We start from the raw sequence: 25,173 nt of genomic DNA, 5'->3' as shown, positions 1-25,173 counted from the left end.
TCAACTCCTCAAGCCAGGATCTCCCTCCCAGCCCATCAGGACCCCCTCCCCAGAGTCACTGTCCCCAGCCTCATCCTCTTTGTCACTGTGAGGATTTTACAGATCGTTCTTTTTTTCAATAGAGAAAAACATTCCAGCCTCATTTCCCTGGGATTTCTAAGTCTGAGTGCTGTATAGGTTTCTCCTTAATACTAGCTTCATGCCCAGCCTACCTTAGGGAACAACCCGCCTGGAGGCGAGATGCCAGCCCAGCCCACAAGAAGCCTGGGCGGGGGACGGCAGGAGTGTGGAGGAGAAAATCTGCAGGCGGAGGCTAGAGTGCCCCCTGCCTTCTCACGGTGAGACTGCTCCTGCAGCTGGAACTTCAGGAAGGCCTGCAGAGAGCTCAGCCTGGCTGGGGGAGGCAGCCCCAGTCGGATGGTCCTCAGGGATTCCAGGGGGACAGCGGTGCCCACCCGGAGCTGGCTCACCATGCCAGTTCCCCTCTGGGCAGGAGCACAGCAGTCAGGCCAACCCATCGGGGATTAAGACATGGAAACGACTGAGATGAAACACTGGTAAGGACCTGCCTCACTGTGGCTCCAGCTCATCCTCAGCCTATGATGGTCAGCTGGCAAAGTCATCCCAGATGGGCCACGGTCACAAGGCCACAGTCATGGACCTGCCTCAGAGGTGGTCAACATTTATCTATTTAGATTCAAATTGAACTTGGATTTTTGCACTTAATTTTTTCAAAATCTAGAAATCCTAGGAAGTAATAAAAGTAAACAGATACTGGGCTAATAATCAGCAGCATCTACTATGGTGTGTTAGAATAATTTGAAAACCACTGTACTGGAATGTCCAATGACAGCATTAAACCATACCACTTTTCTTTGAAATTGCTCAAAGCCCCAGACTAAGAATTTTAGATATGAAATGAGCAACGTTATAAACTTGAATGCAAGAAGAAAGGGAAAGGAAAACACACGGCCATTTATTAAAATACTTTCCCTTTGCCTCTCAGGGAAATCGGCTCCTCGTCGCACTCCCTTCTGAGGGGGCAGCTTGGTCTCCCCCAGCAGTCCCATGACAGCACGAGTGGGCTGAAGCAGGGAGGGGAGGGAGGAGCCCCCAGAGGGTGAAGAGCGCTTTCAGGACAGGAGATGCCTGGATGGGGTTAAGGGTTGGTGGGACAGAGGACAAGGAAGAGCAGGTCTCCTGCAAAGAGGACCTGTCCCTAGAAAGCAGGCGCCTCTCTGTGATTGTGTGATCTGCTGGTCAGGGAGGCAGGCAGGAAGGGGGTCACTCTGGAGAGCTCTCCGACAGGGAGGTGAGGCCCTCTAGGGGACATGGAAGGAGAGCTGGGGGAAGGGACAAGAGTTACAACCAAGTGGAGGTCAGGGAAGGGAAAAGGATCAGGAGAAAGGGCTGCTCAGGGCAGAGGGTTCCCTCTGACACATGTCCTACAATCCTGGCTGAGGCCCTGGAGCCCTCTGCTTCAGCCAAGTCACCTGTGCCACCGAGGCTGGACTCTATGGCTTTCCCTGTGCTGGGCACAGGGCTGAGGGCCCTGGGAGTCAGGGAGTCCACACGGAGCTTTTGCCAGGAGGACACTATGGAAAGACAGGGGATGAGGACTTTCACCCCGTGGGCCACGTATCCTGAAGCAGGTGCACGGCCAGTCAGCCAGGAGACGAGGGAGGAGGCAGCACCGCAGCGACCCAGTGAGAGCAGACGGACAAGCTGCCGCGACCCAGAGCGGGAGGCAGCCTGCTCAACGGTCAGAGCCAACGTCTCGTCTCCAGAATCCACTTTTTCAGAGGGCAGAATCTTGTACCTATAAAAACCACCATGACAACCAAGCCCAGCAGGAAATCTCCCACACTTTGTGAGCCTGAGTAGTTTTATCACAGACACGTCAACACTCTCACCAAGCTGAAGAGACACGGTGTCACCAGGCAGCACCACGGATGCACAGCAAAGCATGGACACAGGCCACGTGTGGAATTCGGTGGGGCTCAATAATAACGTTGGCCTGCTCCCAGCGGAAGACACAGCTGCCATCAGAGAAAGAGGAGGGGTGCCACATTGTGTGACCAACAGCCCGTGTGGCCCCGCTCTGCACACGGCCTGGCTGCTGCATCTCACCGAGGACAGAGCAGACTTGGGAACTCTAGCCTGCTCTGGGTTATGAGGCAGGGGTTGCAGTCTCCTGAGATGGGAATTGGCCCCCACCATCTGCACCCACAACTCACTTGGGACTTGAAACACAGGCTGCGATCCTAGAAATCTGCATCAAGTAACACACTTCTTACCAAAAATGCTAATAATGAACACTCACCTGGTTACAGTCCTAAGCATCATCACAGCTTTGAAGTTCATCTTGGAGGAGGGTCCACACTTGCTGCAAGGGTACAGCCTTGGAGGACCCCGAGTGGTGGTACTCCATGGCAGAGGGCCCCTAAGACAGGTTCAGACTCCGGGTGACTCATGCACAGCCCCTTTCCCTCTAAGTCTGGTTTCTTGACATCACTTGAGATTCATCCTCATGCATCTAAAGCCATGGACTGTCCTCTAAGACTGAGTCATGTGCTGGAGTTAAAGGTGAACGAGGCTACCATGTGCTCACCCCTCATGCCCAGGGCTGGCAGGACCCAGCACCTCCCCACAGGCCTTGGAGACAGCAAATAAAACACCTTGAGCAGTTCTCAGGCAATGAGGACAGCCCTCAGTGTGGGGTGTCCAGGATGTCTGTTCAATGTTGGCGTGGCCCCTTCTAAACCAGCACCCTTTGTCATCGAAGCCTGTGAGCAGGCAAGCACCTCACAGTGGTATAGCACACGGGTGAGCCACATGTGGCCCTAGACATCTTGGTAACACCACGGGGGGGGGGGCGGTGATTAAAGCCATGCATTATGCATTGTGGGGACAGGTGCGTGTGGATCACAGATGTCACCGTGTGCCATGCATCTGTGGGTTGGGCGCCTCCACTCATTGGTACCACTAGGCGTCAGGCACGGAGATATAACTTGCCACTCGCCATCCTGTGACATTGGGCATGGGGACACAGTTTGCCACTTGCCATCCTGTGACATCAGGCATGGGGACACAACTTGCCACTCTCCATCTTGTGACATCAGGCATGGGGACACAACTTGCCATCTCCATCCTGTGACACTGGGCATGGGGACATAGCTTGCCACTCTCCATCCTGTGACAAGCAGCACAGGGACACAGCTTCCCACTCGCCATCCTGTGGTGAAATCAGGAGGAATCCTGGAATGTGGATCGGATGGAGAGGACCTTGCCAGTGATCAAAAGGAGGCACGGCCACCCTGCATACCAGTGGCCGGTGGGAGCAGCCTCCAGTGTGCTGATGCATACCACTAGGTATGGACAGGGGTGCACAGCACCTGCTTGGATAGGACCCCTCCGTCCCTCAGAAGCCCCCAGCTTCCCAAGAGAGCACAGTCAACCCCCCCGTAGGCGACTGCAGTCCCTACTCTGTGGCTCCTTCTGGCCCCCTCAAGCTGTCCTGCAGGCAGGCCCCTCAGTGAGACCCAGGGGCAGGACAAGGCAAGTCCCCTCCCCCCACCAGCCCTTCAGATGGTCTTATGGCTCCATCTCCACTCAGAACACCTGCAGCCTTAGATCAGTCTTACCTGCTGTAGCGTCGTCCTACAGCACCCAACCTCCAGTGGCCCCCATGACCCGGCTCATCTGCTACCAGCCTCTGCTGGCACGGCCATTGCTGCGTCTGCACGGGGCTGGCTCCCTCTGTTGTCCGGGCCAGTGCTGGAGGCCTCACTGCCTGAGAGCTTTCCCAGACCCACACTGGCCCTCCCGCTCCTGTGCTTTCCTAACCAGCACCACCAGGTACTTCTGCCTCCACAAACTCATTAGAATGGCGTGCTGCAGGGGTGGGGCTGTCTTCTCCCGGCAGCACTGCTGGGAGCCCTTGTGAACCCCTTGAGGAGGGTGATTTTTACCCCAATGTCCACCTGTGCCAAGCCAGGGCGCTGAGGCTAGTGGTCTCAGAGCACACACTGCAGGGGCCAGACAACCTGGGCAGAGTTTTGCCACTGCTGGCCGTAAGCACCCTAGGAAGCGTCCTAAGAGCCACACCCAAGGGATAGTAGCTCCACTGTGACTGCTGGGTGGCTGGAACCCTGGGGCACTGCTGAGCTAGACCACCACTGCACTGTGGACACCATACGGCCGCTGGGAACCCCCTTAGCATGTTGGCACAGAGCAAGCTTCTGTTACTTTTCTCTCACTTTGGACTTTTCTCTCACTTTGGACTCACGCAGAAGGCTGGAACCCAAGGCCTCAATGTGCCAATGATAAAATAAGCCCAGTCACCTCTTTCGCTATTCCAGGCTGGATAATCCTGCTTAACCAGGTCATGAGCTAACATATCACCACCTCACCCATGCATCTACTAACACACAAAACTGGTTTCCAAAGTTTATTAAAAATCAAAGAATAGAAAAACTTTACATAAAAATATGTCAATTTTAGCTTCCACATTGTTGTCCACACACAAAAGAAAATCAAAACATGATATCTTTTTGTTAACCTGCAGCACGTGACCACAGTGGCAGCCAGACCAATTCATTTGGTTCACCATGACGGGAACGGACATGGTACCTGTGTCTCCGAATGGAGCTTTAAAACACGCACCTACGGGACACTCACTGTCCCCACGATGGTTTCCTTAATGTAGGCTTACAGTCAGTATTGCTAACGCGTAGAGATTAGTACAGGCCTATAGATCAGTGTTTATAAATATTCTCTATCAATAGGTTCACAATTTAAATATTTTTAAATATTCTGGGTGATTCCGATCGTCACGAGCTGTAGATCACGAGCTGCTGATCAGGAGCTGCTGCTCTGGAAGGCTTCCTGGACACCGCAGCAGCAGCAGGCGGCAGCACTGACGACAGGGCCGGTCCTGCTTCAGAGGCAGACCCTGACCCGTGGAGCTGGTCCTCGTCGGGTGTCACTGCGGTCAGACATCAGTCTAGAACTCCCCACCACCGGGTATCGATCAGATGTCATGGCCGTTAGCTTCTTTCCTTGACACTCTCCACTAGTGGGCTTCAAAGACCAATCTACCTTAGTGTTTATTTAGCAGGGCCAGAACCCATTTTAAAAACAGGAAGTCAGAGGGCCTACAGGACACAAACCAACTCCCAGGACAACTGTGGTGCTCCCAAAACTCAGGGTCAGGCAGAATGGATATAATCTTGTTCAAAAAAAGGTAACAAAGACAGTGGTTGTGGCAGAATACACTTGCATAGTATACCTGTATGCTTCTGACAGCGGCCCCAGCCGCCCGGCCACCCTGGCTGTGCTCTCCTGTGATACGTTAGGTGCTCCCCTGGCGCGCTGGCAGCGCAGGTGCTTCTCAGGTATTTGCTCTTAACAGAACGAATGCATACTGCTATGCAGATTCCTCCACGGAATCAACGGAATTCCTTTCTCCACATTCCTAAAACTGGGTGCCATTGTCTGTAATGATATCCATCAACCCACCATTACAGGCCATGCCACTAAAACTGACTGACGCTTCCCACGTTCACATTTAAGATTTTATAATGTGACAACCTTTTCACTCCTTAGAAAGTTATACTTCTGGCACTTTAAATGCTGGGTTTGTTGTCTAGTTTAAAAGAACCAAAAGCAAAAATGTTAGAACTCCTGGTCAGAGCAGGCAGCACCTGGGGCTTGAGGAAGGGCCCCTGGGGTGCTGCTCAGAGGCGGTTTCCCTGCACCTGACCAAGAGAAAGACGTAAAAGTAAAACTCCAAACCCTCTGTGGTGTTCGTAATGATGCTCATCAGACAACCAGCCAACACGATGAACCCAACTTAGAAAATGTAACTTGGGAAAGGATCTAAGCTTGTTTAAAAAAATTCCCTCTTCCCTTAAATATAACTTATGTGAAAATATGAAATTAAATAAAAAATATTTGAGTTATTGCACAAATCATAAGTTTTCAATATTTACATAGAAAAACAGTTCTGAAGTTTCAAACAAAACTTGAGGGCAGTAAAACACGGCCTCCAGCCCTGCGCGCTGGGGAAGACGGACGGCGGCTCTCGGCTGACGACAGGAAACGAAAACCCCACCCGCAAAGGACCCACACGGCTACTGCAGACACGAGAGTGGCCCGCATCCCAGCGGTCCTGAGCCGGCGCTGCTGGGCTGGGCGGGGGCTCCTGGAAGGCGCGGTGCACCCCTTTCTGGTGAGGTTCCGTGGGCGCCACAGGGGCTGTTCTTTAAAATGGGCGCGACCACCACACAAAGACATGCAGAGTGATCAGCCGGGTGCTGGGCAGCCACGTCGCAGGTGCTAGTTGTTGGTCTCGGCTCCCCGTGGTGCCGAGGCCACTGGGCAGTCTGGGGGTGGGCGCACAGCCAGGAGCCATTATCTGCTGAGACTCACGGGCAGGCTGTCCCTGGTGTGCGCATGCTTTTTCCTCCTCCAGCCGGTGCGGTTATACTGGTGGTGTCCCCGGTTGCCCACAGGGGGCCGCACGCCTCCGCTGCCCACAGAGCTGTAGCCACCACCTTGGGCATGGCTGTGGGAGCCTTTCATGGACAGTTTCATTCCGTTGTGCTGCTGGAGGGAAAAAGAGGAAAGCAGTGTGGGAGCACAGCACACACACAGGCCCACCAAGACCCTCCCAGTGGAGCCCCGCCAGGCCCAGTCCTCAGGCAGCACACTCGAGCGCCCACGAGCACCCTCCATCTCCAGTGGCAGGAAGTCACCAAGTAGAAAGGGAGAATATACAATGCCTAACGCACCACCCTGCCATGCTGCCCACATGGAAACACTGATGTGACATCACCCAGGCAGGAGTGACAGACATCTGCACTCTCACACCTTGAAGAGAAAAACAGCTTTACTTCCACTGAGCTGAGGGAAGTATGGAGGGCCCATGTCCAACTACAAAAATTCATTAGACTCACTTCCAGCTGGTCTGCACACAGGAGCAAGGTCTTGGCCACGTCTTCCCTGCCACCTGGCATCACCCGCCAAGCTGGCACGCCCCCGCCCTCAGGCCTGCTCACTAGTACATGCACATCCAGGGCCTTCCAAGGCACATTCCCTGCACTGCACGGCTCATGGAGCTGGTCTCAGGGCAACTCTGAGCAAAACGAACAGTTGTTCGTTGGGAAAGAAGGAAAGCAACCCACACGGGAGTGACAAAGCTGCTTTCCCTCGTCTGACAGGTCCCACAGCCATGAGGGGAAAAAGGCCCGCTGCAATGGGGTGGACACAGCCAAGGAGTGCTCGTTACTGAATTACTTAAAGAAAACTAATAATCAGGAATGAATGACACAGGGCCAAGAATAAAGAATTTACCAGCAAAAGAGCATTAGATGAGCTAAGAGGGACCGAGGAAGAGGCATGAGGACTAGCAAAGGCACCAAGCATCACCAGCATCCAGGGGAAGGCCTCAGTCCCTGCAGAGGTCCCTGGAAGGTTGTCCTCCAACACTCAGGTGCACCAAGGGCACAGGAACAAAGAAGACCTGTTTTCTCAGTGCACGCTTCCAATTCCTTGGGCCTGAGAGGCAAGCGGCCAGGGGTGTGCAAGAAGCACTCTGGCCCATGGAGACCAAGTGAGCTGAGCACACCAAACAGGGCTGGGCCATCCAGCTACCCCTACTGACCTCCACTGGGGACAGGGAAGATTAAACCAGGAAATTAAAACAGCACTGTGCAGAGGTGTGGCAACAGTGGTTCTTAACTTTGTCTTTTGTTTCTTGAAAACCAAAATATTTAGCAATAAAATGAACTTAAAAAGTAAGTGGGAAAACAGTCTTCATTTTGAACTTGCCTTCTTCAAGTTTTTGTTTTATACTAATCAGTTCAACAAAAGAAGGATGCTTTGGGTGAATAATTACACTATATTACATTTTAAAATAATATTTTAAAAGTTTTGTTTAGAAAAGAAAGCAAACGTAAAACTGAATGACAGCAAACAAATTCCCTTTTAAAACACTCTCCCTGGGATTCTCTTAAGAGAGGATGCACGCACTAGCCTCTCGGAGCAGACGCAGCAGGTAGGCGTCATAGGCCATGGGCATGTGGGCCCTGTGTGGCACGTACCTTGTGATACAGGTGAGGACTCGACAGTGGGTTGGGGGACGCCGAGGGAATGGCTGGGGAAGACACGTGGTGGACGGCTTTCAAGGACACAGTTCCTTCAACACCTGCCTGTCTGCAAGGAACAGGAGCAACCCCAAGGGTCGGCGGAGGGATAGTGAACCTGGTCTAGGAACAAAACAGAAACATCCCCATGTACAAGTGGAAGCACCAAGTCCCAGTACCACAGCAAAGGCAACAGCTGCACCCAGGCTCGACAGAGCAGCTGTGTCTGTTATAAGCTGTCAGCATTTCCTTTGAATTAGAAAGATCTTATATTCTGAAATAGCAACAATATGAAGTATGCCCAATAATATAACTCGTAAGTTTTAAAACTCATTGAGGACCAAACCAAGATTCAAAAAAATTAGTCCTCAGAAAACTGCCACTCAGATCCCTAGTAAATCCCCTGCTCCAACCTGGCTGAACACAGGACAGGACAATAGTGGGCAAAACAGTCCCTGCCTGGGCCCCTCCCCGGCTCTGGACTACTCTACATGGCCCTTGCCCCTCCACCTCAGAGGCCTGCTGGTGGGAAGGACTCCCCAAATGCCACCACCTAACCGTCAGGCATCACAGACGCAGGCAGCCCTCCAGTGCAGGGGGCCAGCAGCCAAAAGCCAGCAGACACCACCATGACACTGGCTACACCTCACTGTAAGCACAGACACCTGGGGAAATGGGTCACCAGGACAGCAAGCTCTATCCCCAGGGGTCTCTCTGACAACTTAATGTGCACCAACTCTAGCATCTTTTTTTCTTTTTCCTTTTTGTTACCAAGGCTTGAACCAAGCAGCTTTAACCACTGAGCAACATCCACGGCCCTTTTTTATTTTGAGACAAGGTCTCTGCTAAGTTGTTGAGGCTGATTTGAACTCTCAATCCTCTTGCCTCGACCTCCCAAGTTGCTAGGATTATAGGCGAGAGCCACTCCGCCCAGCTCTAACATCATCTGGCTTAGTCCCCAGATTTGGACATCCTGTTTTTTTGAGCTGCACAGGACAGACAACGCATACAAGTGCTTCAAGACAATGCTTTGCTCAATATTCCACTGGAAGGAGGGAGGCCTCAGCCTGTGTGGACACTGCAACAAGCTGCACACTTGGCCTCACTCTACTGGCCTGAGACAGATGGGTAAGTGGCAAACTGGACCACGGTCTGACGTTCTGTTAAACGACATAGGCTATATGAGGACCAAGCAGCAACAGCAGCATGAGGCTGAAGCTCAGTGGCTGCCAGGGGCTCTCAGAGCCCTGAAGAAGCTGAACAAATGCCTTGTGACACAAGAAGGTCAGATGCCAGGGCCAATGTCATAACCAGGAAAAGGCAACTGAACATCCGGGACAGAATTCCCTTTGATAGCTTAGGCACATGCTGCGGTCCTGTATGCTGGGTCAGTGAAGGATGGCAGGCTATGTGACACATCTTGAGCAAGGCATGTCACACTCAGTAACAGGTGAGATCATGGAGCTGGGCTTTGAGTGACTGGGAGCCTAGGAGTTCCTCCTGTGAGAATAGATCCCTGTAGAGCCAAACTACTCCAAGAAGCATATCTGCACACACCAACGTCTTTTCAGAAACTGGCTGCCTTTTCTTCTAAGGAAATCAGTATGTTGGTTTGTACACATTCAATTTATATATAATGGGACAGAGATACAATGAGAGAATTTCTATGAAAAGATAAAAATGCTGACCAAATCGAAATCTGAGAAAGCTCTTCTCCTAATTCAAAAGCGTCTCATATCTCCTCTAGTGCTCCTCACAGCTGGGCTCCATCCTGGAAGTAAAGCCATACCTGACTGTTGGTTGTCATGATCAGTGCTCTGGAGGGAGTGGACTGAGGCTTGCCACTGGGCACTGGCAAGGCAGCGGGTAGGCTGGCCATCAGAGCTGCTGGCGCCTGCAGGCTGAACTGGTAAACGCTGGGTGTGGTACAGGGTGGTGTGTCGGAATCCTGGAGTCCAACACAAAAAAACAACAAGGATTGCTGCTCACGGAGGAGCACTGCCTGGTACAGGTGGGACACAGGGTCTGCTCTGGGAATAAGTAAGCCCTGCTCTGAACAACAGGAGAATGCAGTAGGCCACACTGCCCTCTGGGGGTCTCAGGACTAGAGAGGCCTCGTGAAACACAGAGGACACAGCTGGGTTCCTACTATTTTCATTTCTATACAGGCTTTTTAAAAACTGTTTAAGAAAGTCCATTGACTTGACTGGAACAGTATCACTGCTCTTGACCAAGAGGTCACAAGAGTGACCAGGACCCCAGGTTCTCAAGGGGATGCAGACTCAGGGTGCGTACACACACAAAGAGGGATGCAGACTCAGGGTGCACACACACATACGCACACGCACAAGGAGATGCAGACTCAGGGTGTGCGCACACACATACATACACGCACACAGGGGGATGCAGACTCAGGGTGCACATACATACACACACAAGGGGATGCAGACTCAGGTGCACACATACATACACACACGCACAAGGAGATGAAGACTCAGGGTGCATGCGTGCGCGCGCGCACACACAGAAAAACCAAAAATTCCTAAAACTGAGAAATGGGTTTTGGACTCGCTGGGGGGGTGCCTACCAAGAACACAAACCATCCAGCAGACACATCAGAAGGTGGTGGAGGGCAAGGTTATACTCACAATGTCACTTCCAGAAAGTGAAGACACAGAGGAAGCAGAGGAGCCTGAAGAGAGGAGCTGGGGACTAGACAGGGACAAAGTCAGGCGCTGGCTATAGGGTGACCCGGGCTCTCGGCTCTGAGTCTGCTCCCCGTTGCACGTAGTGACTCGTTCCTTTATCTTGATCCTGTTGTCTGTCGCAGGGCACAAAGGACGGGTTATGAGAAGAGCAGATGCACACCGTCCCGAAGGGCAGCATCAGGCCCTGGTGCCGGCAAGCCCAGGAGAGCTGCCAGTGTGACTGACAGAGTCCATTCCACATTTTCATAAATCTCATATTAACAACTATATTTGATTAGTTACTAGAAAACATTAAAATGTTGTAATAATGTAAATAAATCATCTCCAACTGCAGCTTTTCTGAATTCTAAATACAGATCAAGTTATTTCTCTTTTTTTAAACTGTTATGAAGGGTTTGTCATCATGAAAATTTTATTTTTATTGGTTCTGTTTATACACGACGGTAGACTCCATTTTGATATAATTATAAAGCATGGACTAAACCTTGTTCTGATTCAGTCCCCTCCCCACCTCTGCCCCCTTCCCTCATCTTTCTGCCATTCACCCAAAGTTATGTTTTTAATTAATTTCTTCTAGATATACACAATGGTGATATTTAGCACCTGAACTAGGATGTGCTATAAGTATAAAAAATGCTGTATTTCAAAGAGTTAATGCAAAAAAAGGGCTATATAATAATTCAATAATTTTATTTTGATTACATTGAAATGTTAATATTTTAAGATAAGTTGAATAAAATTATTGAAATTAATTTCATCTGTTTCTTTTTATATTTTTAATGCAGCCATTAAAAGTTTTAAATTCTACATGTGGCACAAACCATATTTCTACTGAGGAGTGTTGTCTAGAGCGTATTAATGATTATAGAAAAAGACCTAGCTATTTTCTTAGTCCAAAGAACTGACCACAAAGAAACAAAGAAGTACTTGTGCACAAGCACGTGGAATCGCTTCTCACCGAGATCTGGTGCTGCATGGACTCTGCTGCCCCACTTCTCCTTGATCCACCTCCGGTAGTCGATCACTTCCTGAGTCACTTTGATGATTCTTCCTAGAGTACTGTAAGGGACAAGGTGGACATCAACATGGTACAACAGGCAGCCATGGCCCCTTGAGGAGCTTCTTCATCTCAAGAACAGTGTGCCATCTCAGTAAAGCAGAGATGGTGGGGAAGAGCAAAAGTGACTTCCAGAAGCATGAAGACTACAAGAGTAGCTCAAATGCACTGAGACCACAGTGCAGAAAAGTGGGTCCACACAGGTGACATCCTTGACCCTTCATCTGCTAAGTAAGACAGCTGCTCGAACCCAGGGGAGCTGCTTCCCACCCACAGGGCAACACACATCTAACACTTCCATTTGTGCTGGGGCACTGTCAGTGGAGGGACAGTGCCAAGAGACACTGAGTGCCTGTCACTGGGCCCAGGACTGACCCCATGGTCTCTACCACCACCAGGGCAGGGAGATGCTCCTGGGACAGGCCTCCAAGTCCATCTATGCCATCATCCTCCCCAGGAATGGAAGTAAGGATGCTGTGAGCTACTAAGCTCAAGAACCACATTCTTCCTCCTTTCTATGACCACTCATTTTCCTCCCTCCACCATGGCAGCATAAACCAGCATCAGAAAAAATATTTCTGGCTGCCAATAAAGTGTACATGGTAAAAGTGTTCCACAATGTAGCACAAGGGACATCCACACATGCGGAAGGCAACTGAGGCAAGTGTTCAGATACCTTCACTTAGAAACCGCACGTGCACGCCTAAGGACTGCCCGGAGGGGAAGCACCAGTCCAAAGCTTTAAAAGCCTACTATCACCTCCCAAAACAGTATACCCCAATAAACATCAGTTCCCCAAACATTATCCACAGGCAAATCGACAGCCGCCCTGAGTTCTTGCAAAGGTCTCCCTTTACAAACACAGGCAAGTTCAACTAAACAGGAGTGTGCATCCACTAATAAAGGCCACGGAAGTACAAGACACAGGAAGGGCATAGCTGCCATCCTGTAGGAGCTGAGGGACACAAACATAGGACATCAGCTACCTTTCGGAGTCCCTGTTGGGATAGGACCTGGCGAGCGGTGACACAGCATGACTGAGCACAATGTAGGCGTAGTCAAACACCTGTTTCACCTGCATGGCCCCGTAGGAGCTCCGGCCAACATCATTTCCTGTAAAACAAAGGTAAATGTCAAACTCACCACAGACTTGAGCCAGTTTCCAGAAATGTCTCTGAGCTTCTCACAGTGTTATTCGAAGTCAGGTCCAAGCCACCAAAACACTTCCAGCCTCTACCAGCAAAGTGGAGTTGGGCTAACAACAGCACTCCTGGAAACCAGATCTGTGGATGCCTGTCAATCACAGAGTGCGACTCTTGGCAGCCAAGTGCCCAAGGCCCAGCATGAATCAGCGTCTGTGTGGTTGCAGTCTACCGCCAACAGGGAGGTAGGCGTCAGCCTCAGGAGGTGTGACAGTTCCTAAAAAGTCTGCTCATTTCCCAGGTGGTAAACACACAAAGAAGCCAAAGGCCACTGAAACAGACCAGCTGCGCTGACCTGCTATGATCGATGGCTCCAGCTGTGCACATGGGCACTTCACCCCGAGGACCTTGGGATTCAGTTAAAGGTAGTGGAACGTGAAGGAAGCAATCCTTAGGACAGAACATTTCAGATATGAATCCTCAGGTGTTGGAAAGAGGGCAAATAGCTAACTCAAACAAGGCCACCACTGAAACCAGCTGCAAGGAGCTCCACATTCCCAGGGAAAGCGGTTCAACCTCAGAACCATCCTCTTCGCAGCCCAGGCCAAGTATGGACTTTTAAGGAGATGTGTTCCAAGTATTAAAATTTTACCTTTTCTAAATTTAAATTAACCTAGTGATAATGCAGGTTTGTGTTTTTCCTGTACAATTTAAGTGGACACTTGAAGACAATGGAGTCTCCAGTGACAGATCCAACAGACACAGCCACCATTGTCACCATGCCACCAAGAAAATCAGTTCTCCAGACCATAGTACAAGCCACACACTCCAAAATCACAACCAAAGGCAATAGTGTATTTTCTTTCAAATGATATTTAGGAAATAAATCTCACATCCTAGAAACCATAAAACAAAATTGAAAGAATTACTAAATCTGAAGATGTTAAAACAACAACTGTACAGGAGCAGAACAATAAAAACAGCCAATACAGAGGAAGAACAAACTGGAGGGAAGTGTGGTATGTGGGTCAGAAAGGTCTCCCTAGCACACACAGCCAGTGAGAAGACAGCCCAGCAGAAAGAGCGAGCACAGGAAAGGAGCACAAAGGGGCGATGTGCCTGCAGCTGGTCTCCTCCACCCTTTCTGTCACCTGTCGGCACTGCTTCAATAAGAACACCATTTCAAAAAACATTTGTGGAATTGACAAATAACAACGTATCAAACCCACTGTCACTAAAGAAATGTAAATTAAATAAAAATGTACATCACATGATTTTATCAGGTTGGCAAAGATTAAAAAACTGTTGCCAAAGGAATGGAGACAATAAGCACCCTCAACACACCAAGGGGACCAAGGCTGGGAGGGGCGGAGGCCCAGCCCCAAGTCTTCCACGTGGCCATCCCTAAACTGGATCATGACCTATAGGCAGAGTGGGGTCCGGGCCTGTCGAGTCCAAAGCCAAGTGCAGTCTTGTTGTTATGGAATCTACCCCTGAACTCGTAATGGTGAATACTGCTCTTCACACAGGGAAAACTGGAGAAATGGACATCTACAGGGGAGGAGGTCAAAGAAAACTCTGCTTTTCTACTAGATACCCCTGTGAAGTGAATGCTTGTGGTGAATATGTAATGCTTTTGTAATCTAAAAAAAAAAAAACAAAAAAACCTTTTTCTTAATTCTGGCTGATTACAGAATGTAAGACGTTTAGAAGACAGGAAGCTAATCATAAGAATTAAAGGAATCCTCAAAGTGTGACTATTAACTATGTTGATAGCGGGAGGAACCTGCATCCAGAGCAGACTACCTACCCTGGGCTCTCAGGGCCCAACTTGTCACCCCCACTTGCCAGGGCACCCACGAGGCCTCCCGGCCCCCTGCTGTGTGGAGCAAGGTGCTCTTACCAGGCAGCAGGGGGTCCTCGATACATAGCATCGATGGTCTGTACCCGCTGGTCATGGCTTTCATGATCTCTTCTTTGGCGATATAGGCACCTCCTTCTTTTATTCTAATACCAGTTTTCAAGTAATTAAAATTTCTTCCGTAGAGTTCAAAAAATTCTACGAGAAGCATTCCAAGGTTTTCATCAGCTCTCCGGGCATCAATTCTTGGATGCAACTGTAAAAGCAAGGCAGCCACAATTTGTGTGGATTCAAGCAGGGCTGGAAAAAAGGCGGCAGATGATGGAGCAGGCTGCTTAGCAGCCTCTGCAGGGAACCCCACTCCGGGGCACTCGCTCACACATCAGCCAGGAGGAGTCAGAGCGCCAGGGAGGAGGCACCCAGAGCCTGAACACAACCGGGACCAAATGTCAATAAAGGACGTTGAAAAGAGATCAGATACCCTGCTATGAACATTTTATTACTCTGAAGTTTCGAAATTGGTAATCCATACAAGCAACATCCTATAAACACAGACATCTGATTGGCCTCAAGTTGCCAAATATCGATAAAAACACTGACCACATTCTGCATAATTTAGTCATCTAGATGGTGAATGTACCTTGATAGATTCCAGTCATCTTAATGTCATCATTCTGAAAGAGGACCATTAGGTGGCAGTATTAGATAGAACAGTATCATATCACATATAACTAGAAGGTACAACGATGGATTTAAGCTGTGCATAGGTAAGGAGTATTGTATCATAATATACATGTCATACTCACACCCTGATTGTCATGCAGAAGAGCGCCAGTGCTGGTGTTGCCCCACCCTGTCTTCAAGCTGATCTGTCCCTACCTAAGCTACTGTCGGCTGGCAACTCCTGAGTACACCAATTTAACAGACCCAGAGTTCTCAGCTGCCCCCAGCCTGCATTGCCTACATGCAGCAACTGCTATCTGAATGAATTTAGACGCTGATGAAAAGTCCAGCCACACTCTAAGCACTTAGGAGTCACGTGGCCTGTGGCCTTCCTGTGTGAGCTGTGCGGACATAGAGCACTATCATACGAACAGAAAACTCTGCTGGGCAGCAACCGTCCTACCAACAATGGTTAGGTTACCTCCAAGAAAAAGTTGTGGCAGAGGAGGGGATGAAAACACGAGGCTCAGAGCTCCATGAGGTGAAAACAAGAATCTGAATGGCGGTAGCTTCTGAAGATTTGCTTATTTCCACAGTGCAAGCCAAGTTGTCTCACTTCTGCCCCACCCTTAGTCCCTCCTGTCAGTGAAGACAAATATCTGAGAGCCAGCCTGGCACAGAGTTTAGACACCATGCCCATCAGCTAGAAAATGATCATGGGTGCTACATGGCCCCGCTCCGAGGCAGGCCAGGCTGGGGGCACAGGCAAGGCACTGGGTGAAGGGGCGAGGGCCACAAAGCTGTAACAGGAGGCCTGACAGGCCCCACACAACACACAGTGCAAGTCTAGGCTGTCATTACAACATGGCCACTGAACCAGCCCCAATCAAGACCAGAGACAGAACAGAAGGCTGAGTTCAGCTCAACGTGTCCAAGCACTAGGGAGGGACGGCTGAGAGCCACATTACAAGGACAGGCAGACTAGTTGTATGTGCAGGCAACAGTGGGACTGTCTCCACCCAGCCTCTGTGGATATGCTGGAAGCTACAGGGGCCACAGGCAGTAACACTACAGTCAGTCCTGCTCTCCACTGCTCAGCGGCAATGGGAGACACCAACCCCAGGCAGACAGTCCTCACTGCACACAATCACACATGTAAAACGTGTGGCTACGGGGGCACAGCAGTGTGACTAAAACACAGGCAAGAATGGGTCGAGAATGAAACCCTAGGTGGGGTTGTGGGCAGTGGTAGAGCACTTGCCTAGCAAGTATGAGGCCTGGGTTCAATTCTGAGCACTGCATATAAATAAATGAATAAAATGAAGGTCTGCCAACATCTAAAAAAAAATTTAAAAAAAGAACGAAACTCCCACTCAAGAAACTGTAAGCGAAACAATCAATGCTTTAATGAAGACTCTGCCATGCATTAAAAATCAAAGATAAATCCAATGACATATCCATAAGCTTTAACAATTATATTTTCTATCACGTTCGTTACTCAACAAAATAAGGACCATGTATAATTTAGGGCAAAAAATTGATGTTTCATCAATGCTAGAAGACTTGCTCTCAAATTTTTTTCCCCAGATATTTTTTCTTTAGATATTGGTACTGGACTTGATTCTGACATTTTTTTTTTCATTATAAATCACATTTGAGTACCATGAAAAACACTTTTTTTTTTTTTTTTTTTAAATAAAGGAATGAACACTTTCTTAATGCTGATGACCGAGAGTGTTTTCCTGGGCTCGGACTGACGTGACTCGACTTTGGATCTGGAAGAGCACCCTGTACCCATACAGTGGGTTAGCCAGGAAACAAGCTGCCATGGGGCAGGAAGCAGTGCTGACCTGGAGGGGATGTACCACAGCCAGAAATCTCCTCCTCAAATCAGAACAGAACTGGGAAGGGAAGGCCAGACCTGTGGGCAACTCAGGAAGCAACTGGTCAGAGCCTCAGAGCCTGCCTCCCACCGTCTTCTCAAGGAAGCACATACGCACCTGCAGAAAGCTGATGGCCATTAAAATCAGGCTGTACGAGCTGATTCCACCTGTGAAGACTTCATTCAGGTCCCTCTGCAGGAGGAACTGCTTCAACACTAAGATCAAGTAAGGCAGCAGAGAATACTTCTGGAAATTCCAAAGAAGAAGATCGACTGGTTAGTTGATATACCTTTAAGGAAATTTCAGACAGCAAATTTCATGAGAGAAAGCAAAGCTCCACTGATCCTCATCAAGAGTGTGAGTTGATCGGTCTCAATTTTAGGGACCTAAGAACACATTTCCCAATGGGCTGTGAGCATCTGCAAGTGAAGACCCCTCCCAGGCAGTGATGCCAGGGCAGAGGGGGACCTGCCTGAGGAGCTCCAGGCACAGAGGGGTTAAGTACGTTTGTGCCATAAGGTGAGCAGGGAACGCCGTCACCCCGTGGGCACTGGGGCCTCCAGAATGAGTCACTCTAAACTTCCTCATGATTATTCCAACCTCCGAGGACCCTGGGATTAGATGTGTCCATGTGGCACACCAACCTCAGGCAACATCACTTTGCAGGAACAGGAAAGCACACTTCAACAAGCTCTCCAAAATAAGATCAATTTCAGGAAATGGTGATGTAAGAAAAGCAAATCTGAAAAACAGTTATGCTTTCAGAGCATCTATAGGAAAACTGCTGCAACGTGTGGTCTACATTGTAAAGAGGCCTACATTCAGGTGAAGGTTTTTAACATGTGAAAGAACAAGGACACCCAATGTCAGGCCTCGACTCCCTTGTCTGGATTGTGCCCTGCCAATGACAATACCTTCATGTAATTCTTGATGAACTCTGCTGCCCGGACACCAGTCTCCATGTTAAAGCTGATGTCGACTTTAACTTCAGTCTCCTGATCTGTGAGTTTTATTATCGGTACCTGTAAAGATTTAATTTTAAAAACTATACTTTAATATGCAACATCCTCCACAGTCAGGCTTCAAAATGTCTCCAAAGTTGAAGAGAAGTTTTAGTTTCCTTTCTTATTCCCCAGAAGAGCTTAGACATCATGAATACCAGTTTTTAAAAGGAAAAGAGGCCTTTGTCAGGATTTAACCTCAGTGGTCCCTGAAAACTATAACAAGCCCCAGCATCTAATGGTCACACAGTGGCACTCTCGCTCTGCGTCCCACGCTCCACCCCACCGATGATGACTTTACAGAAAAAAGGGAGGGGGCAGCTCAAGTAGAACAGGTGTCTGATGGAAGGAGGAGGCAGGTGGGAAGGCCCAAACCCACATGAATACACCCCGAGGAGATGCCACACCACAGGCCTGGTGATGGTCCCCCACTTCTGCTGAGTTTTTGAATACGTTAATAGACACAGTCAACTTCTGACAATGAGCAGTAACTCTACAGTACTGATGTTTGGATGCTTGTTCCAAATAGACTGTGCCTTAAATAGAGCCTTCACTCATAGGCTCCTGCCCATGATGGCTTTATTGGAGGGTATACAGCAGAGAAGAGCTGCCAGTCAACAGCAGAAACTGGCCCTCAGACAGCAGAGAGAAAGGTACTCAGTAACCAATCTGCTATAGCAGCAGGCCCACTGAGACAGAGAAATTATTACAACAACGACTCAAAGCACTGCCTGCCTTCAGATGCTAGTGATATGGCATGCACAGAGTGAAAATGCATCAAGATGTTCACCTGGTTTTTATTTAAACTCCCTCTCTGCCCAGGGAAAACATCTGACAGAGTGGACGCTGGAGGGAAGTGGAGTACCTTGACCCCACGTCATAGTGAGAAGGACTACAACCCAGCCTTAACTCTGACAATCTGCTGTGGGACATCACCACACTGAGAATGAGTGGACGCTCCAGCTCAAGACTGAAATGCCAGTGCACAGCACAGCTCAGCTCAGCTGATGACTGTCACATCACAGGTGAGTGCCCTCCAGGCCCTAAGCTGCTTCCATGTTGAACTGCTATTCCTGAACAAGCACACATGGGAAGCAGTCTCCATTCCAATTTCTCCCCAGGGCAAGAGGCTTTCCACATGCAGTGTTAGCAGCAAAAAGTACAGGAAGTTTACTTTCTGGAATATAAATTAGCAGACGGCAATCTCTTCCAAGTCAATCATAAATGTCAGTGTGATCACTGAGATATACACTCCAAAATGGGCAGCACCCAGTGCTGGTGTTCCCTCTGTAGACATGTCTCTCCTTTTCTTATCCACACTCACAAGGGATGTATTCAGTCTGAAGATTCACAAATTTCCACAGTTCAGACTGTCACTAAACCTTTTCTCAGCTAACAACCATGAACATAGTAATCACATTTACTCCAGAAATAGAGAACTACGGGAAACACAGCATGGGTTAGTCATTCAGGGAACCAGAAGCTCCTGCAGGGTGAGGAGGCTCCCCCCCCAGGCAGAGCCCATACACTCACTGTAGCTTTGTCAAGGACTTTGATGGAACACGGCTCAGCCACGTTGTGCTTCCGCAGGGCTTGTTCCAACAGCTGTAAAGGAGGGCGTTCCCATTTTCCAAAGACCACCAGATCTATGTCACTGGGCAGATGAGAAAGCACATATCAACCACGCCTCCCGAGCCACAACACAATCCCATGACATGCACCTCCCTTGGGAACGTGCGGCACAGCTTACGACTATGTGTCATGATGGAGAGCAGAGGATGGAAAGCTTTTCCCAACAGCACCAAGTTACCCAGGGGGTTACAAAGAAAACTCCCTCCAAACCACACTGTGCCCATACTTCCCAGCACCCACTCCTGGGCTGCCCACACCGGACCATGCTTCCTGGCCCAGGGATCTCTGAGTGCCCTGGATCTGCTCAGTACCCCACTGTCCCTGCCAACACCAACCCCAAAATTATGCCATCACAGCCTCTCAGCCTCCAGATGCTAACCAGCCATGGGTAACAGAAACAATCACATGACATTTATTTAAATATCATGAGACCTTAATGAGAAGACACTGAAAATAATGTGAACTTTACATTTTTCTATCATAAAAAAAATCCTCAAAAAATATTAAGTAGAATTTTGTTTCTTAAGACTTTATTTATTTACTTATTTATTTACTGGTGCTGGGGGTCAAACACAGGGCCTTCTGCATGCCAGGTACGCTGCTCTATACTGAGCTACACACCCAGTCCTTCATTACCACTTCATAAAGCAGCATTTCAAAAACATCCCCCCAAACCATCAGCAGAACATTCTCCACTGTGTTTACTCCCATAGTCCCTGCAGTCCCTCCAGAACCTCCGCTGTCATGGGACGGAAACCTGCCTGTGCTGAGGCAGGGCCTTCAGGAGTGGATTAAGGGTTCCGTGTGAAGCGGTCTGCCCCCACCACCATAGAGATGGTGCTTGCAGATATGGCCTCTGGAGCTCAGACTCCACAGTCTCCACAATCAAAAGCAAATGAACCTGTTGATTATAACTTACTCCATCTCTGGGATTTTGTAACAGCAGCAGAAAATGGACTAAAACCTCTCATTTTTCTTCTGCTTCTCACATCCAGCATTTTTGTTCCCCAACACATTAAGTATAAGAGGAAATTAAATTTTACTTTCTGTCCATTTTCTCCTTGGGCCTCCAAACTTTTCCTTTGGCTGCCATTTTTAGACTTCGATTGACCACCAGGAACCGTGTTTCAGCCTTCATGTGCACACGGACACCATCTGCCCCCAGAAGCATGAACACTAACCCGTGCAGTGCGATCTGCTACTCACCTTGTTGGAAGGTAGAGACCTGTGCTAAAGCTGCCAAATATCTGCACCTGAAAGAAAGTGGGGCTCTGTTAAAACAGGCACCACAATTCAGTAGGCAACTTCCCAAAAGGCCTCACTATGCTCTAGGTAAATAGTAAAGCCTCCTTGGAAATTGAGGAGAGTGAATAAGTGAAAATCCTACAACCAACAAGAAAATTCCTTATGTCTTTGTATTAAAGACCAGCCCCAGAAATATTTTTAGGATTCAATATTAAAGAGATGAAATTACTATGGTCCTTGAAAAAAAAAAAAAAACACATTATATATATATCAACTCGCAGATGCGAACTTCCCCAAAGCCTGTTTCCAACCTTCCAGTAATTTCTCAGAGCCACAGTTACAGTACCGGGTAGGGCTCTGTTCTAGGGCACTGAAGCTTACAGCCTTATTTAAGCAATTGTATTGCTTTAAAAGAGATGCTGCCCTTGCCCACTAAGCATGTATGCAGCTTGGCAGCAGGGCTCCGACCAGCAGACGGTCACCCTTCCCTGTGCAGGTCAGGTCATTGGTAGGCCAGGCTGATGGTCAGAACAGGAGGCCTGAGGGTCATCAGCAACCTGGTCAGGGGCACAAGCTCTCCCATCACTCACAATCTTTCTTTAATCAACACCTGGACGTTCACGGGAAAGCAACAGGTGAGAAATACTTGCAGTGGTCACAAACTGTGCCATATGCCTTCAGGTTGATGGGACAGAGGCTGGGTTGGGGAAGGGGATAAGCTCTCCAGCCTCTAGGTGAATTTAATGCAAGAACAACCTTCACACAGTTTAAAAAACAATCCCTCAGGCCACGGGTCCTGTGTGTGCACCAGTGAGCTGCAGGGCAGAGGGCTGGCGCTGGAGCAGGAGCAGTGAAACACACCCTCCCCGGACAGCCTGGAGAGCCACCTGGCTGTGAGAAACCCTGGTCTGTGCAGCCAGCTGACAGGAACAGCTGTGGCGGACCTGAATGTGCTGTGTGATACCCAAGATACCCACATCAGCCGTTGGCCAGAGGTCTTTGACTACAGTTTCGATCCGCTTCACCACCTCCCTTCTCATGGCTGCTTCTTCAGGACAAGGGGACATGAAGTTATAAAAGTCAATTATTTCCTCATGAAGTCTGGTGAATAAAAGAGAAAACATCCTAGAGTTACAATTACACTCAAATGTTTCCCATTGCATTAGATCAGTATGGCATGAACACATATTTCTGGTCACAACCCTGTTTCTTTCCTCCCCTGAAAATCTAACGAAGTGAAACTCTGGTGGATGAAATTACACTGAATGATTCAGTACCTCAGCTTAACACACGGGAATTGGGTCAATACCAAATATCAATACATTTCCAATTGGCCTTTAAAAGATACATTTAAAAAAAAAAACATGTTAACGACTTTACATTAAAAATGAAAGAATTACATATACAAAAAAATGAGAGGCTTACAAGGTATGCAGGGCAGCACAGGAGATGGCCAAAGGTGGGACCCAGCCTCAGGCCCCATCAGCACCTCCCTAGGTGCTGCACACTAAGGAGCATCGAAGGCCTGAGAGAAGAACAGGACATGTGTCCCTGGGAGCCCTTGAGCCCATCACAGCAGACACGGTTTGCCAGAACCTGCTGACACTCTGCTGAGTCGTGTGTCGATACATCACCTCCCGTCACAGAGCAGCAGACACTGGAGGTGGCAAGCACTTGGTCTAATGCACACCCAGCATTTGCTCCTCAGGCTTGAGTGAGGGGACAACCCAGGGGGAGTAGCCAGCTCCACACCATGAGAAGTGAGATTCGAGGAGCACCTCGCACCTCCACAGTGGACTTCAAGGAGCCAGCCCCGCAGTGGATGGCACCAGCCTGTGGAGTGAGGTAAGGGGCACGCTGGCAGAAAGACAGGGCTATCGACCTTTTCAACTTTAAGAGACTAATTAGAGATGGGAACAGGCAAAGCAATCCAATCTGAGGACTTACAGCAAATCAAATCCACCTGCTTCTGTTTGATTAACAAAGCAAATAGTAAAAGACAAAAATAAAATGTGATCAGCTCCACAGCTAGAAAAACAGTCTGCATAGAGCAGGGAATAGTTTTTGACAGAACCTATTAAGCCAAGCTAGACAGGCAACTGACTGACATCACCTTGTTTCACAGTCTGATGCTTATTCAAGGTTAATTTCAACCATCTCTCACCCAAGTATCCTCCGCCCCTGAAAACACCCTTTGAAGTCATCCCTCCAAAGACCCCAAAGGAAGCTTACAGGCTGGTCAGGCCTACTCCATGAGGAGGAGTGCAAATACTGGAGGCCCTTCTTCACTGCAGGGCCATAGTGTCAGGCCATCCTGAGACCTGATTCCATCTCATTTAACTTAAAAAAAAAAAAAAAAAAGGAAAGAAACCCTCACCCAGGCACATTCTTGATGCAAAGCCACAAGCCATTTTTAATAAATCCAGAAAGGTAGAACTCATACAACATTAAACCATGTTTTCCAAATTATATGTCAAACTATAAACTCTCAGAGTAGAGCTTCCATCTTCTCACAGCTACTGAGTACCAACCACACAGTAGGCCCTGGTCTTCCTCCTCCATGGCATACTCCACAAAAGCAGTGTCACCTCAATTGGAAGTGTTCCTAATTCCTGCCATTTAGAAATGTTAGCAGGACAGCTATGCCCAGCCAGAAGGCCAACAGCCATAGCTGGAGGAGCTGCAGGCCACCATCTCTGTCAGCAAGGTGTCTGGCGGGGTGCCCTTCAACTTCAGACTCACTGTCACTGCAGAGCTCAGCAGGGAGGAAGCCCTGGGCTCTCCAAGAGAATAGCACAACCAGGGCCATCAGCAGGCACATCTCTCCTGTGCCTTTCAGCCCCATGCTAAGGACCACAGGACTAAGGAATCTAGAGGCATGTTAGAGAGACACAGGCTGAAAATAATCAAACACCTGGCCCAGAGTCCAGTGTGCTAAATTCTATCCATATCCCAGGGATTTACCACATCAAAACAGCCAGTAAACAGGGCACCCCAACGGGCCAAACCACCCCTCCAGGTCTCCACCTGCGGAGCAGAATGTGCTATCAACCTTCTTTTAAGTTGTGTCTGAAATCACAACAATGTCAAACAGTCTCTCCTCCGTGCTGCCCAGGCCTCCTCAGATGCAGCCCCCACCATCAGCCCCATCCCTGACACTCGGGAGAAGGAAGTGCGCAAGGTGACTGGCACCTGCTACCCTCCACAGCAGACATGATGCGATTGATGCTGCCCTGGGTGTGTTTGATCAGATGTCTGCTTGCTTGCTGGGCCAAGAACAGGTGGCCTGGCACTTGTGCGACAGCAAGACCCAGCCTGCCCACATGCCCAGAGGAACAGAGACCGCCTGACTTCAAGCGTTGTGTCCTCCCAATAAGATATGACAATCACCACACCTTTTTGAAATCTGCAATAAATGAAGCCTAGACATGAGTGACTGCTGTAAGGAATACGAGGCAGAGTCAAGAATATTTGTTTGGTGTTCTCAGAATAGAATGGACAACACTGGGGGCCTGCCTCGTGTTGTCTGTAGGATGAGGGAGCCAGGCAAGAGGACTCGGGCGCCGTTTACTGGGACACCAAGGACTGGGGAGTATGACTTATGCTGACAGCCAAGACAGAGAAGGGACTGGAAAGTCTGAAGGGCTCTCTGGCTGCCTCAGGCTCCCGTTCTTTGTGAAACCTGGAGGGTTGCTGGGTGGAGACCCAGGTGGCCAGTGGCACAGTGGAGAAGCAGCATGGAACCGGAGCAATCGAACAAAACTACACCTCTGCCCGAGCCGCCAGATCCCTCCCCGGGCCCTCGCTTCCTTGCCAGCACAGGCTGACAGGCTG

At 49.2% G+C, this 25,173-nt stretch overlaps 1 protein-coding gene across 2 annotated transcripts in view; it reads right to left on the bottom strand.

The window, feature by feature from the left end:
- Positions 1-4,462: 4,462 nt before the first annotated feature.
- Tent4a (terminal nucleotidyltransferase 4A) overlaps positions 4,463-25,173 on the bottom strand; it is a 40,497-nt gene continuing 19,786 nt past the window's right edge. Inside the window, exons 2-13 of one of the 2 annotated variants that reach the window (XM_026397084.2) lie at positions 22,317-22,440; positions 21,301-21,347; positions 19,996-20,116; positions 18,376-18,483; positions 17,579-17,707; positions 14,958-15,171; positions 12,899-13,025; positions 11,814-11,914; positions 10,796-10,968; positions 9,937-10,095; positions 8,106-8,270; positions 4,463-6,609 (exon numbers count right to left, since the gene is read on the bottom strand). In XM_026397084.2, coding sequence (XP_026252869.2) covers positions 6,415-6,609; positions 8,106-8,270; positions 9,937-10,095; positions 10,796-10,968; positions 11,814-11,914; positions 12,899-13,025; positions 14,958-15,171; positions 17,579-17,707; positions 18,376-18,483; positions 19,996-20,116; positions 21,301-21,347; positions 22,317-22,440 — 1,663 coding nt within the window. In that variant the 3' untranslated portion in view covers positions 4,463-6,414. The remainder of the gene's footprint in view (positions 6,610-8,105; positions 8,271-9,936; positions 10,096-10,795; positions 10,969-11,813; positions 11,915-12,898; positions 13,026-14,957; positions 15,172-17,578; positions 17,708-18,375; positions 18,484-19,995; positions 20,117-21,300; positions 21,348-22,316; positions 22,441-25,173) is intronic. The other variant, XM_026397086.2, reaches the window with a different exon arrangement.

Source organism: Urocitellus parryii, chromosome 1 (assembly GCF_045843805.1).
Source record: "Urocitellus parryii isolate mUroPar1 chromosome 1, mUroPar1.hap1, whole genome shotgun sequence".
Classification (NCBI taxonomy): domain Eukaryota; kingdom Metazoa; phylum Chordata; class Mammalia; order Rodentia; family Sciuridae; genus Urocitellus; species Urocitellus parryii.
This window is presented reverse-complemented; position numbering and strand designations above follow the sequence as displayed.